The sequence below is a fragment of the Fundulus heteroclitus genome, unplaced genomic scaffold (assembly GCF_011125445.2).
Source record: "Fundulus heteroclitus isolate FHET01 unplaced genomic scaffold, MU-UCD_Fhet_4.1 scaffold_441, whole genome shotgun sequence".
In the NCBI taxonomy this organism is placed as follows: Eukaryota; Metazoa; Chordata; class Actinopteri; order Cyprinodontiformes; family Fundulidae; genus Fundulus; species Fundulus heteroclitus.
In genome coordinates this window covers 14602-30700 of record NW_023396859.1, presented here as the reverse complement: position 1 = coordinate 30700, position 16099 = coordinate 14602, and the positions used below count along the sequence as shown (strand labels likewise).

At 40.6% G+C, this 16099-nt stretch overlaps 1 protein-coding gene across 1 annotated transcript in view; it reads right to left on the bottom strand.

Moving 5' to 3' along the window:
- The window catches only part of hlcs (holocarboxylase synthetase (biotin-(proprionyl-CoA-carboxylase (ATP-hydrolysing)) ligase)), a gene marked incomplete at its 5' end in the record, with an annotated part of 68972 nt that overhangs the window by 39529 nt on the left and 13344 nt on the right, over positions 1 to 16099 (bottom strand). The window contains 1 exon segment of the mRNA XM_036131607.1: positions 13074 to 13236. Within this exon segment, the coding sequence (XP_035987500.1) occupies positions 13074 to 13236 (163 nt within the window).

Genomic DNA, 16099 nt, shown 5'->3' with positions numbered 1-16099 from the left:
GTACTGATCCCATGAAGTATTTTTTTGTACCACCCGCCATTTTCAGTTACCATGGCAACGTTATAAACAAAGTTTTTTCTCCCTATTTAAGGCTCATCCCAGTACAGGATTTGGACCAAACTAACAGAGTACACTCACCCAGTGATACCAAACACAACCATGTTAGCGGCTAACGGTTAGCATGTTGCTAACCGGAAGTAGCTCTAGGAAGCCTGTACAAACTTCTGCTTGACAGATTTGGTGAATTTTAGCATTTTCTCCCTTTTTAGGCACTTCTCAGTACAGGATTTCAACCAAACTAACAGAGTAACATCACCCGGTGATACTGAACACAGCCATGCTAGCAGCTAACCGTTAGCATGTTGCTAACGGAAATAGCTTTAGGAAGGTCCTACCAACTGCTGCTTAGCCAGAGTTCTTCTGCCTTTACAGACAGAGAGAGGGCTGCAGCTGTCAGTGAGTCTCCATGACAACGCTGCTAGCAAGAGGCTCCTAGGAGGTCCATTGACTTAACATGGCACCTTTCAACGGCCGTTGCGGGGGCTGTGAAGACCGTAGGAAGCTGAAATTCGCAGTGTGGCTTCCTGTTGCTATTTCTGACGGTACGGTACGCACCAAGTGGCAGGCGCCTTGCTAAATTTCTTCAGAAATTTTTCTAGTTAGGCGCCTGCCATAGCATTTGCAATGAGGAGGCAGTGCTGTGCGAAGCACAGCACTGCCTCCTCATTGCAAATGCATGGAGGCACCTATTACTATTCACCTCTAAACGGACTCTTTATTAGGCACCTGCCATAGCATTTGCAATGAGGAGGCAGTGCTGTGCGAAGCACAGCACTGCCTTCCATGCAAATGCATGGAGGCACCTATTACTATTCACCTCTAAACGGACTATTTATTAGGCGCCTGCCATAGCATTTGCAATGAGGAGGCAGTGCTGTGCTTCGCACAGCACTGCCTCCAATGCAAATGCATGGAGGCACCTATTACTATTCACCTCTAAACGGCTTATTTCTTATTCTTTATTTTTCTTACATCACGATAAATGCGGCCCGAACCGTAGCGAGCACCCCCACAATATAGGTATCAAAACTTGTGGCTCGATTACGAGATGTGTGCTACTACTTTTATTGGGGTTTCGAGTTACCATGGCAACAAAATTAGCGAAAAACCACCCCCAAAAAACCCATAGGAATGAATGGAGTCGGGTAGAAAGAAAGCCTCAAAAAAGCCTCAAAATGACCATTTTCAACGCTGTACTGTGTCGTCATGCTTTCACCTACGAACACTGTTTAACTTCCAGTTTGTAGATATATCTGTGAACTACTCCGAAGTGAAAACGGGATGTGGATATCTTTTATCGTCTCTTCACAGTTACTCCTCAAAGCTCATGTCCAAAAATCAGCGAAATCATCGTTTACAATGAAAGTCAATGACGGAATTCTCCAACCGCTAGAGTGGGCCCACTCTAGCTTTTTTAAAGATTTCAAAACTCCGAACAACTTGACCTTACTCACTCAATTTTCACTCTATGTAGACAAATTATACATCAAAACGTAGGAATTTTTGTCAGGATTCAGGAAATGTAACCCTCATTGGTGTGGCATTTATAGACTTTTTCGCAAATCACCTCAGACCGACACAAACCCGAAACCTCCCCCATTCATTTCCTATGGAGCGGTTTTGAAAAATGACGTCTGAAAATCCAAAACATCACATGTTTTCGCATCGTCACTACTCCTAAACCGTTTTATTTACAGGCATGAGACTTTCACACATGAATGTCCCAACCCTTCCGGCACTCAAGAAAAATGAATTTTGTGGATAACTGTTACGGTTTTTCCACAGGAACAATTTGTTCGGGAGTAGCGAATGTGCAAAATCCTGAAATCGCTTTGGAGCTGCATTTTCCCACATCATCCACTTTTTTACATCGTCGCTGTGCCTACACCGATTTTTGTAAAAATATGAAAATGAGCTACATGGTCATCAAAAGCCTGCTGATACTCACAGTGAAAGAATTATTTTGATATCTCTTATACTTTTTTAGCCAGAGCGATTTGTTCGGGACCATTTTCAGAGGATTTCTGAAATTTCATAAAAATGTCCTTTAGATCATAATTTTTTACGCCTTTATTAAACTTTTTCCAGCAAAAACCCATAGCAAGTCTTCTTCCCCTATCCGTTACGAAATAAACACAGAAAAAATTACGTCTCTACCATTTACGGTTCCGGAGAAATCGTGCGTTGTTCGAGGCAAAGTTCTCCATTATAATCCAATAGGCAGACTTGGACACCAAGTGTCTGCACTTTTTTAGACTGGCCCGCTACAGCTGTGTCAGTGAGTTTCCATGACGACGGAACTCTGAGGGCCAGTGGGAGACGTTCCATTGAGATAGAATGGCAACTTTCGACGCCAGCTGCAGCGGCTGTGATTAATGTAGAAATCTGAAATTCGCACAGTCACTTCCTCTTAACATTTTAAAATTTTCAAGTGACTTTCAGCCATGTGTCAGTTTTCTGTGCCATTTTGGATATCACATGCTTTCCTATAGGGCCTTTGCTTCCAACAGGACCTGGCATGATGCCCAGACACGACCCAATTGGCCAATACAGCACCACCCACCTGTGGGAAATGGCGCTACTGACAATTTTGGTCAAATGTTGAGTTCTGGGCCCAGATGTGGTGAGGCTGAGTTGCTAAAGGAGGCCAATCTGACCAATGAACTTTGGTCACGTTTGGTGACATTAAGTATTGGCACCCCTATTTGAGGCACTTCCCAGTACAGGATTTGGACCAAACTGACAGAGTACAATCACTCGGTGATACTGAACACAACCATGTTAGCGGCTAACTGTTAGCATGTTGCTAACCGGAAGTAGCTTTAGAAAGGTCTCACCATCTTCTGCTTCACAGAGTCTGTTCTTACTTTAGAGAGAAAGCTCCACAAGAAATTTGGGCTACGTGGCATAAAGCATCTCCAAGCTATGAGGTGTCAAACATCCAATGCTTTTCAATGGGGGACCAAACCCCTTATGGTCCCAATACTGCATGCCCATATATGGCGCTACAGTATAGCTCAGATGGAAAGTGCAGGCTTTGCATGCAAGAGGTCGTGGGATCGAAACCCGGCGTGGCAGACTAAGATTTTTGTATTATAATCCCCACAGTGTGTATATTAAAACATATGTGCTGATCCCATGAAGTATTTTTTTGTACCACCCGCCATTTTCAGTTACCATGACAACGTTATAAACGACGTTTTTTCTCCCTATTTAAGGCTCATCCCAGTACAGGATTTGGACCAAACTAACAGAGTACACTCACCCAGTGATACCAAACACAACCATGTTAGCGGCTAACGGTTAGCATGTTGCTAACCGGAAGTAGCTCTAGGAAGCCTGTACAAACTTCTGCTTGACAGATTTGGTGAATTTTAGCATTTTCTCCCTTTTTAGGCACTTGTCAGTACAGGATTTCAACCAAACTAACAGAGTAACATCACCCGGTGATACTGAACACAGCCATGCTAGCGGCTAACCGTTAGCATGTTGCTAACGGAAATAGCTTTAGGAAGGTCCTACCAACTGCTGCTTAGCCAGAGTTCTTCTGCCTTTACAGACAGAGAGAGGGCTGCAGCTGTCAGTGAGTCTCCATGACAACGCTGCTAGCAAGAGGCTCCTAGGAGGTCCATTGACTTAACATGGCACCTTTCAACGGCCGCTGCGAGGGCTGTGAAGACCGTAGGAACCTGAAATTTGCAGTGTTACTTCCTCTTGCTATTTCTGACAGTACGGTACGCACCAAGAGGCAGGCGCCTTACTAAATTTCTTCAGAAATTTTTCTAGTTATTCTTTACTTCTTCTTCCGTCACGATTAATGCGGCCCGAACCGTAGCGTGCACCCCCACAATATAGGTATCAAAACCTGCGGCTCGATTACGAGATGTGTGCTACTACATTTATTGGGGTTTCGAGTTACCATGGCAACAAAATTAACGAAAAACCACCCCCAAAAAACCCATAGGAATGAATGGAGTCGGGTAGAAAGAAAGCCTCAAAAAAGCCTCCAAATGACCATTTTCAACCCTGTACTGTGTCGTCATGCTTTCACCTACGAACACCGTTTAACTTCCAGTTTGTAGATATATCTGTGACCTACTCAGAAGTGAAAACGGGATGTGGATATCTTTTATCGTCTCCTCACAGTTACTCCTCAAAGCTCATGTCCAAAAATTAGCGAAATCATCGTTTACAATGAAAGTCAATGACGGAATTCTCCAACCGCTAGAGTGGCCCACTCTAGCTTTTTTAAAGATTTCAAAACTCCAAACAACTTGACCTTACTCGCTCAATTTTCACTCTATGTAGACAAACTATACATCAAAACGTAGGAATTTTTGTCAGGATTCGGGAAATGTAACCCTCATTGGTGTGGCATTTATAGATTTTTCGCAAATCACCTCAGACCGACACAAACCCGAAACCTCCCCCATTCATTTCCTATGGAGCGGTTTTGAAAAATGACGTCTGAAAATCCAAAACATCACATGTTTTCGCATCGTCACTACTCCTAAACCGTTTTATTTACAGGCATGAGACTTTCACACATGAATGTCCCAACCCTTCTGGCACTCAAGAAAAATGAATTTTGTGGATAACTGTTACGGTTTTTCCACAGGAACAATTTGTTCGGGAGTAGCGAATGTGCAAAATCCTGAAATCGCTTTGGAGCTGCATTTTCCCACATCATCCACTTTTTTACATCGTCGCTGTGCCTACACCGATTTTTGTAAAAATATGAAAATGAGCTACATGGTCATCAAAAGCCTGCTGATACTCACAGTGAAAGAATTATTTTGATATCTCTTATACTTTTTGAGCTACAGCGATTTGTTCGGAAGCGTTCTAAGAGGATTTCTGAAAATCCATAAAAATCCCATTTAGATCATAATTTTTTACGCCTTTATTAAACTTTTTCCAGCAAAAACCGATAGCAAGTCTTCTTCCCCTATCCGTTACGAAATAAACACAGAAAAAATTACGTCTCTACCATTTACGGTTCCGGAGAAATCGTGCGTTGTTCGAGGCAAAGTTCTCCATTATAATCCAATGGGACTCATTGTGACCAAAGTGTCTGCACTTCGGCCGCTGCAGGTGTGTGAGTGAGTTTCCATGACGACGGAACTCTGAGGGCCAGAGCTAGACGCTCCATTGAGATACAATGGCAACTTTCATCGCTCACTGCAGTGGCTGTGATTAATGTAGATATCTGAAATTCGCACAGTCACTTCCTCTTAACATTTTAAAATTTCCATGTGACTTTCAGCCATGTGTCAGTTTTCGGTGCCATTTTGGATCAAACCACTTATGTTTCCAATAATGCATGCCCATATATGGCGCTACAGTGTAGCACAGATGGAAAGTGCAGGCTTTGCATGCAAGAGGTCGTGGGATCGATTCCTGGTATGGAAAACTTGGAGTTTTGTATTATAATCCTCACAGTGTGAATATCAAAACATGTGTGCTGATCCCATGAAGTATTATTTTGTACCACCCGCCATTTTGAGTTACCATGGCAACATTATAAATGACGTATTTTCTCACTATTTGAGGCTCATCCCAGTACAGGATTTGGACCAAACTAACAGAGTACACTCACCCGGTGATACCATACACAACCATATTAGCGGCTAACGGTTAGCGTGTTGCTAACCGGAATTAGCTCTAGGAAGCCTGTACAAACTTCTGCTTGACAGATTTGGTGAATTTTAGCATTTTCTCCCTTTTTAGGAAGTAGCTCTATGAAGGTCTCACCAACTTCTGCTTCACAGAAACTGTTCTTACTTTAGAGAGAAAGCTCCGCAAGAAATTTGGGCTACGTGGCATAAAGCATCTCCAAGCTATGAGGTGTCAAACATCCAATGCTTTTCAATGGGAGACCAAACCCCTTATGGTCCCAATAATGCATGACCTTATATGGCGCTACAGTATAGCTCAGATGGAAAGTGCAGGCTTTGCATGCAAGAGGTCGTGGGTTCGAAACCCGGCATGGGTGACTAAGATTTTTGTGTTATAATCCTCACAGTGTGTATATTAAAACATGTGTGCTGATCCCATGAAGTATTATTTTGTACCACCCGCCATTTTGAGTTACCATGGCAACATTATAAATGACGTATTTTCTCACTATTTGAGGCTCATCCCAGTACAGGATTTGGACCAAACTAACAGAGTACACTCACCCAGTGATACCAAACACAACCATGTTAGCGGCTAACGTTTAGCATGTTGCTAACCGGAAGTAGCTCTAGGAAGCCTGTATAAACTTCTGCTTGACAGATTTGGTGAATTTTAGGATTTTCTCCCTTTTTAGGCACTTCTCAGTATAGGATTTCAACCAAACTAACAGAGTAACATCACCCGCTGATACTGAACACAACCATGCTAGCGGCTAACCGTTAGCATGTTGCTAACCAGAAGTAGCTTTAGGAAGGTCCTACCAACTTCTGCTTAGCCAGGGTTCTTCTGCCTTTACAGACAGAGAGGGCTGCAGCTGTCAGTGAGTCTCCATGACAACACTGCTAGCAAGAGGCTCCTAGGAGGTCCATTGACTTACCATGGCACCTTTCAACGGCCTCTGCGAGGGCTGTGAAGACCGTAGGAACCTGAAATTCGCAGTCTTACTTCCTGTTAGTGTTTTTGACGGTACAGTACGCACCAAGTGGCAGGCGCCTTGCTAAATTTCTTCAGAAATTTTTCTAGTTAATATTATTATTCTTTATTATTCCACGATTAATGCATCCCGAACCGTAGCATGCACCCCCACGATATAGGTACCAAAACTTGTGGCTCGGTCGGGAATAGTGTGCTACTACTTTTATTGGGGTTTCGAGTTACCATGGCAACAAAATTAGCGAAAAACCACCCCCCAAAAAACCCATAATAATCAATGGAGTCGGGTAGAAAGAAAGCCTCAAAAAAGCCTCCAAATGACCATTTTCAACGCTGTACTGTGTCGTCATGCTTTCACCTACGAACACCGTTTAACTTCCAGTTTGTAGATATATCTGTGACCTACTCAGAAGTGAAAACGGGATGTGGATATCTGTAATCGTCTCCTCACAAGTACTCCTCAAAGCTCATGTCCAAAAATCAGCGAAATCATCGTTTACAATGAAAGTCAATGACGGAATTCTCCAACCGCTAGAGTGGCCCACTCTAGCTTTTTTAAAGATTTCAAAACTCCGAACAACTTGACCTTACTCGCTCATTTTTCGCTCTACGCAGACAAATTATACATCAAAACGTAGGTATTTTTGTCAGGATTCGGGAAATGTAACCCTCATTGGTGTGGCATTTATAGATTTTTCGCAAATCACCTCAGAGCAACACAAACCCGAAACCTCCCCCATTCATTTCCTATGGAGCGGTTTTGAAAAATGACGTCTGAAAATCCAAAACATCACATGTTTTCGCATCGTCGCTACTCCTAAACTGTTGTATGTACAGACATGAGACTTTCACACATGAATGTCCCAACCCTTCTGGCACTCACAAAAAAGGAATTTTGTGGATAACTGTTACGGTTTTCCCGCAGGAACAATTTGTTCGGGAGTAGCGAATGTGCAAAATCCTAAAAACGCTTTGGAGCTGCATTTTACCACATCAACCACTTTTTTACATCGTCGCTGTGTCTACACCGATTTTTTTAAAAATATGAAAATGAGCTACATGGTCATCAAAAGCCATCTGATACTCATAGTGAAAGAATTATTTTGATATCTCTTATACTTTTTTAGTTACAGCGATTTGTTCGGAACCGTTTTAAGAGGATTTCTGAAAATCCATAAAAATCCCATTTAGATCATAATTTTTTACGCCTTTATTAAACTTTTTCCAGCAAAAACCGATAGCAAGTCTTCTTCCCCTATCTGTTACGAAATAAACACAGAAAAAATTACGTCTCTACCATTTACGGTTCCGGAGAAATCGTGCGTTGTTCGAGGCAAAGTTCTCCATTATAATCCAATGGGACTTATTGTGACCAAAGTGTCTGCACTTCGGCCGCTGCAGGTGTGTGAGTGAGTTTCCATGACGACGGAACTCTGAGGGCCAGAGGGAGAAGCTCCATTGAGATACAATGGCAACTTTCATCGCTCACTGCAGCGGCTGTGATTAATGTAGAAATCTGAAATTCGCACAGTCACTTCCTCTTAACATTTTAAAATTTTCATGTGACTTTCAGTCATGTGTCAATTTTCTGTACCATTTTGGATATCACATGCTTTCCTATTGGACCTTTGCTTCCAACAGGACCTGGCATGATAACCAGACACGACCCAATTGGCCAATACAGCACCACCCACATGTGGGAAATGGCACTACTGACCATTTTGGTCAAATGTCGAGTTCTGGGCCCAGATGTGGTGAGGCTGAGTTGCTAAAGGAGGCCAATCTGACCAATGAACTTTGGTCACGTTTGGTGACATTAAGTATTGGCACCCCTATTTGAGGCACTTCCCAGTACAGGATTTGGACCAAACTGACAGAGTACACTCACCCGGTGGTACTGAACACAACCTTGTTAGCGGCTAACGGTTAGCATGTTGCTAACCGGAAGTAGCTCTAGGAAGGTCTCACCAACTTCTGCTTCACAGAGTCTGTTCTTCACTTAGAGAGAAAGCTCCACAAAAAATTTGGGCTACGTCGCATAAAGCATCTCCAAGCTATGAGGTGTCAAACATCCAATGCTTTTCAATGGAGGACCAAACCCATTATGGTCCCAATACTGCATGCCCATACATGGAGCTACAGTATAGCTCAGAGGGAGAGTGCAGGCTTACCATGCAAGAGGTCGTGGGATCGATTCCCGGTGTGGGAGACTAAGAGTTTTGTATTATAATCCCCACATTGTGTATATTAAAACATGTGTGCTGATCCCATGAAGTATTTTTTTGTACCACCCGCCATTTTGAGTTACCATGGCAACGTTATAAACGACATATTTTCTCACTATTTGAGGCTCATCCCAGTACAGGATTTGGACCAAACTAACAGAGTACACTCACCCAGTGATACCATACACAACCATGTTAGCAGCTAACGGTTAGCATGTTGCTAACCGGAAGTAGCTATAAGAAGCTTGTACAAACTCCTGCTTGACAGATTTGGTGAATTTTTGGATTTTCTCCCTTTTTAGGCACTTCTCAGTACAGGATTTCAACCAAACTAACAGAGTAACATCACCCGCTGATACTGAACACAACCATGCTAGCGGCTAACCGTTAGCATGTTGCTAACCAGAAGTAGCTTTGGGAAGGTCCTACCAACTTCTGCTTAGCCAGGGTTCTTCTGCCTTTACAGACAGAGAGGGCTGTAGCTGTCAGTGAGTCTCCATGACAACGCTGCTAGCAAGAGGCTCCTAGGAGGTCCATTGACTTAACATGGCACCTTTCAACGGCCGCTGCGGGGGCTGTGAAGACCGTAGGAAGCTGAAATTCGCAGTGTTGCTTCCTGTTGCTATTTCTGACGGTACGGTACGCACCAAGTGGCAGGCGCCTTGCTAAATTTCTTCAGAAATTTTTCTAGTTAGGCGCCTGCCATAGCATTTGCAATGAGGAGGCAGTGCTGTGCGAAGCACAGCACTGCCTCCAATGCAAATGCATGGAGGCACCTATTACTATTCACCTCTAAACGGCTTATTTCTTATTCTTTATTTTTCTTACATCACGATAAATGCAGCCAGAATTGTAGCGAGCACCCCCACGATATAGGTATCAAAACTTGTGGCTCGATTACGAGATGTGTGCTACTACTTTTATTGGGGTTTCGAGTTACCATGGCAACAAAATTAGCGAAAAACCACCCCCAAAAAACCCCATAGGAATGAATGGAGTCGGGTAAAAAGAAAGCCTCAAAAAAGCCTCCAAATGACCGTTTTCAACGCTGTACTGTGTCGTCATGCTTTCACCTACGAACACCGTTTAACTTCCAGTTTGTAGATATATCTGTGAACTACTCAGAAGTGAAAACGGGATGTGGATATCTTTTATCGTCTCTTCACAGTTACTCCTCAAAGCTCATGTCCAAAAATCAGCGAAATCATCGTTTACAATGAAAGTCAATGACGGAATTCTCCAACCGCTAGAGTGGCCCACTCTAGCTTTTTTAAAGATTTCAAAACTCCGAACAACTTGACCTTACTCGCTCAATTTTCATTCTACATAGACAAATTATACATCAAAACGTAGGTATTTTTGTCAGGATTCGGGAAATGTAACCCTCATTGGTGTGGCATTTATAGATTTTTCGCAAATCACTTCAGACCGACACAAACCCCAAACCTCCCCCATTCATTTCCTATGGAGCGGTTTTGAAAAATGACGTCTAAAAATCCAAAACATCACATGTTTTCGCATCGTCGCTACTCCTAAACCGTTTTATGTACAGACATGAGACTTTGACACATGAATGTGCCAACCCTTCTGGCACTCACAAAAAAGGAATTTTGTGGATAACTGTTACGGTTTTTCCGCAGGAACAATTTGTTCGGGAGTAGCGAATGTGCAAAATCCTAAAAACGCTTTGGAGCTGCATTTTCCCAAATCATCCACTTTTTTACATCGTCGCTGTGGCTACACCGATTCTTGTACAAACATAAAAATGAGCTTCCTGGTCCTCAAAAGTCTGCTGATACTCATGGTGAAAGAATTATTTTGATATCTCTTATACTTTTTGAGCTACAGCGATTTGTTCGGGACCGTGTTTAGAGGATTTCTGAAAATCCATAAAAATCGCCTTTATATCATAATTTTTTACGCCTTTATTAAACTTTTTCCAGCAAAACACTATAGCTTTTCTTCTTCCCCTATCCGTTACGAACCAAACACAGAAAAAATTACGTCTCTACCATTTATGGATCAAGAGATATGAAGCGTTGTTCGGGGCAAAGTTCTCCATTATAATCCAATGGGACTTATTGTGAGCAAAGTCTCTGCACTTGTGTAGACGGCCGCTGCAGCTGTGTCAGTGAGTTTCCATGACGACGGAACTCTGAGGGCCAGAGCGAGACGCTCCATTGAGATACAATGGCAACTTTCATCGCTCACTGCAGTGGCTGTGATTAATGTAGGAATCTGAAATTCGCACAGTCACTTCCTCTTAACATTTTAAAATTTTCATGTGACTTTCAGCCATGTGTCAGTTTTCTGTCCCATTTGGGATTTCACATGCTTTCCTATTGGGCCTTTGCTTCCCACAGGACCTGGCATGATGCCCAGACACGACCCAATTGGCCAATACAGCACCACCCACATGTGGGAAATGGTGCTACTGACAATTTTGGTCAAATGTTGAGTTCTAGGCCCAGATGTGGTGAGGCTGAGTTGCTAAAGGAGGCCAATCTGACCCATGAACTTTGGTCACGTTTGGTGACATTAAGTATTGGCACCCCTATTTGAGGCACTTTCCAGTACAAGATATGGACCAAACTGACAGAGTACAATCCCCTGGTGATACTGAACACAACCATGTTAGCGGCTAACGGTTAGCATGTTGCTAACCGGAAGTAGCTATAAGAAGCTTGTACAAACCCCTGCTTGACAGATTTGGTGAATTTTAGGATTTTCTCCCTTTTTAGGCACTTCTCAGTACAGGATTTCAACCAAACTAACAGAGTAACATCACCCGCTGATACTGAACACAACCATGCTAGCGGCTAACCGTTAGCATGTTGCTAAACAGAAGTAGCTTTAGGAAGGTCCTACTAACTTCTGCTTAGCCAGGGTTGTTCTGCCTTTACAGACAGATAGGGCTGCAGCTGTCAGTGAGTCTCCATGACAACGCTGCTAACAAGGGGCTCCTAGGAGGTCCAATGACTTAACATGGCACCTTTCGACGGCCGCTGCGGGGGCTGTGAAGACCGTAAGAAGCTGAAATTCGCAGTGTTATTCCTGTTGCTATTTCTGACGGTACGGTACGCACCAAGTGGCAGGCGCCTTGCTAAATTTCTTCAGAAATTTTTCTAGTTATTCTTTATTTTTCTTACATCACGATAAATGCGGCCCGAACCGTAGCGAGCACCCCCACGATATAGGTATCAAAACTTGTGGCTCGATTACGAGATGTGTGCTACTACTTTTATTGGGGTTTCGAGTTACCATGGCAACAAAATTAGCGAAAAACCACCCCCAAAAAACCCATAGGAATGAATGGAGTCGGGTAGAAAGAAAGCCTCAAAAAAGCCTCAAAATGACCATTTTCAACGCTGTACTGTGTCGCCATGCTTTCACCTATGAACACCGTTTAACTTCCAGTTTGTAGATATATCTGTGAACTACTCAGAAGTGAAAACGGGATGTGGATATCTGTTATCGTCTCCTCACAAGTACTCCTCAAAGCTCATGTCCGAAAATCTGTGAAATCATCGTTTATAATGAAAGTCAATGACGGAATTCTTCAACTGCCAGAGTGGCCCACTCTAGCTTTTTTAAAAATTTCAAAACTCCGAACAACTTGACCTTACTCGCTCAATTTACACTCTATGTAGACAAATTATACATCAAAACGTAGGTATTTTTGTCAGGATTCGGGAAATGTACTTAGTAATTACAAAAATTACTAATTAATTTATTCGCTGTAGTTTTGTGTATTTTATGCTTAGATATTTATTAAGCATGTATTTATTTCTGTATTTATTTTTGATTTTGTCAGTCCTCCATACTCCTATGTGCCAAAGCAAGTAAATTGTGGACTAAACTTTGAAGCTGTAGTGCTGGTTCATTATTTTCAGACTAATGCAAAACACTATAGGGGAAATGTTTGTATAACAAAGCAACCAAATTAGATCTTGTACCTGGGAGATGAAGATCAGTATTCCAATACTGTACTGCAATTTTAATACAGACAGATCAGTCTGACAACTTGTTTTTCATATGGATATCCTGTACTGTACCGTAACTAGTAGCCCTTAAAAAGATTCTCTCAATTTTGATACAAAGAAAACTGTCACATAGGGAGATACAAACAATAAAGTGCAAAGGTTGACAGGTGAAGTGGAGTGATGTGTAACATACGGACTATTTTTGAAGGCACGAGTCCACTGTCCAGCTGAAGGCGATCTTCAATAAATGCTATCCCCAGGCGGCTGAAGTTATCTACACTGGTCTGTGCCACTGCCTTGAATGGCTGGCCAGGGCTGAAGGCCAGTGGGAAACAGTAGTCAGACCACTTCAGCACCTGCACAGAGAAAATCCAAGTAAAGATTAATTCTGACTTTGTTCAACTTGAGCACATGAGTTAAACTTTCTGGGCAACATGAATGTTAGAACGCATTTGTCCAGAGTAAAATCTAACTCAACTGTTTCCAATCCAGAAAGCTATCAATGGATATTAGGAAAGAAAATAGAGTTCTTCTCTGGAGATATATATATATATATATATATATATATATATACACACACATACATACACACACACACACATATATATATATATATACATATATATATACATATATATATACATATATTAATATATATATATATAATATATATAATATACATATATATATAATACAATATATATATATATACAATATATACATATATACTACATATTATATATATACTATATATATATACATATATATATACATATATAGATATTACATAATACGTATATATATTACCATATACAGAGACATATATATACATATATACATATATATAGACATATATACATATATAGATACATATATACATATAGATAGATAGATAGATATATAGAGATATATATATAGACATATATACATATATATATACAGATATATATATAGAGATACATATACATAGATACATATATATAGACAGATATATATACATATATATATATAGAGATACATATATATAGACAGATATACATATACATATATATATAGACATATACACATATACACAGATACATATACACAGACATATATATATATATATATATAGAGATATATATAGACATATATATATATAATATATACATATATATATATAGATATATATACAGATATATATATAGATATATATATATATGATATATATAGATATATATATTATAGATACAGATACATATACATATATATAGAGATATATATAGATATATATATATATATATATATATATATATACACACACACACATATAGATATACATATATATATATATATACATATATATATACATATATATATATATATATATATATATATATATATATATATATATTAGGGCTGGGCAACGATTAAAATATTTAATCGCGATTAATCGCCCTGATTAATCGCAATTAATCGCATTGTATTTACAAACTCCAAGAATGAATTCAAAAGTAGTGTAAAGAGCACTTTTGTTTTAATGTTCTGCTGCCATATGAACAAAAGTGTTGTAACATTTGTAGCACTTATTTTATACTGGATATTTTCAACCCATCTATTGAATTTAGTGCACTAGTTGATCTTTTCTTCATAAGAGAACAGCAAGCACTGCAGCCAAAATATGGCCTTTTTTGACCTGCTGTATATTAGCCAGTCCCTAAGCTTGATGTATCATGAAACTGTTGACCTTTTGGGTTTTGTGGTTTTTATTTTATTATTACAATTAAATAATAATAATAATAATAATAATAATAATAATAATAATAATAATAATAATAATAATAATGTTATGTTCAGTGTTTTTTCGCTAATCCACCTCTTATATATTTCAATCCTTATGTAATTTTGTCTGTGTTGTGTGCACCTGCCTGTTGCTTTAATCCTATAGATTTCCCCGTCGTGGGATAAAATAAGGATTAGCTAATGTTATCTTATCTTAAATAACACTTTTTAATATATGTACTGGGTTCTTTCAAGGTCTTAATTACATGTTATGTGTGGGCTCCAGTAACATCCATCCATCCATCCATCCATCCATCCATCCACTGATCTACCTGGATGTTCCCTGGAGGACTGAAACGCCTCAGTCAGAGACGTCTGTGGGTCTGTCGGGGCAGTGAGAGAAGTTTCGTCTCCTCTCTCCGTTTCTGGGGCTCGACGTTTTCATGTTTTTTCACGTGCTTAGATAAATTTGTTGTGTTTCCACTGAAATGAACCGGCTTTTTACAAAACATACAGCTTGATTTCATTTACGGTATTAAAATAAAGCCAAACGGTGCTACTTCCCCTGTTCATGTTTTTTCGCTGCTGCGGTCTCTCTCAGCTGTTTGTTTGTTAAGTTTGTGTGAGAGCTGAGTGGGCGGGCCAGGCTGAGCCTGCGTGCTGATTGGCTGGCGCCGCTGAGCCATGTAGGAGAGGGGAGGGGGAGCGGGAGAGTGCTGCCGTGACAGCGCGCTGCAGTCAGCGCGCCTGCTGAAACTGACTGAAAGCATGTGAGCAACATGCGTTAATGCGCGATAAAATAAATATCGCCGTTAATAGTCTAATGAATTAACGCGAAATTAACGCGTTAACTTGCCCAGCCCTAATGTGTATATATATATATATATATATATATATATATATATATATATATATATATATATATATATATATATATATATATATATATATATATATATATATATATATATATATATATATATACACATATACATATATACACATATATATACACACACACACACACACACACAGGGGTTGGACAATGAAACTGAAACACCTAGTTTTAGACCACAATAATTTATTAGTATGGTGTAGGGCCTCCTTTTGCGGCCAATACAGTGCAATTCATCTTGAGAATGACATTTACAAGTCCTGCACAGTGGTCAGAGGGATTTTAAGCCATTCTTCTTGCAGGATAGTGGCCAGGTCACGACGTGATGCTGGTGGAGGAAAATGTTTCCTGACTCGCTCCTCCAAAACACCCCAAAGTGGCTCAATAATATTTAGATCTGGTGACTGTGCAGGCCATGGGAGAAGTTCAACTTCACTTTCATGTTCACCACACCTTTCACCAGTCTTGCTGTGTGTATTGGTGCATTGTCATCCTGATACATGGCACCTCCTTCAGGATACAATGTTTGAACCATTGGATGCACATGGTCCTCCAGAGTGGTT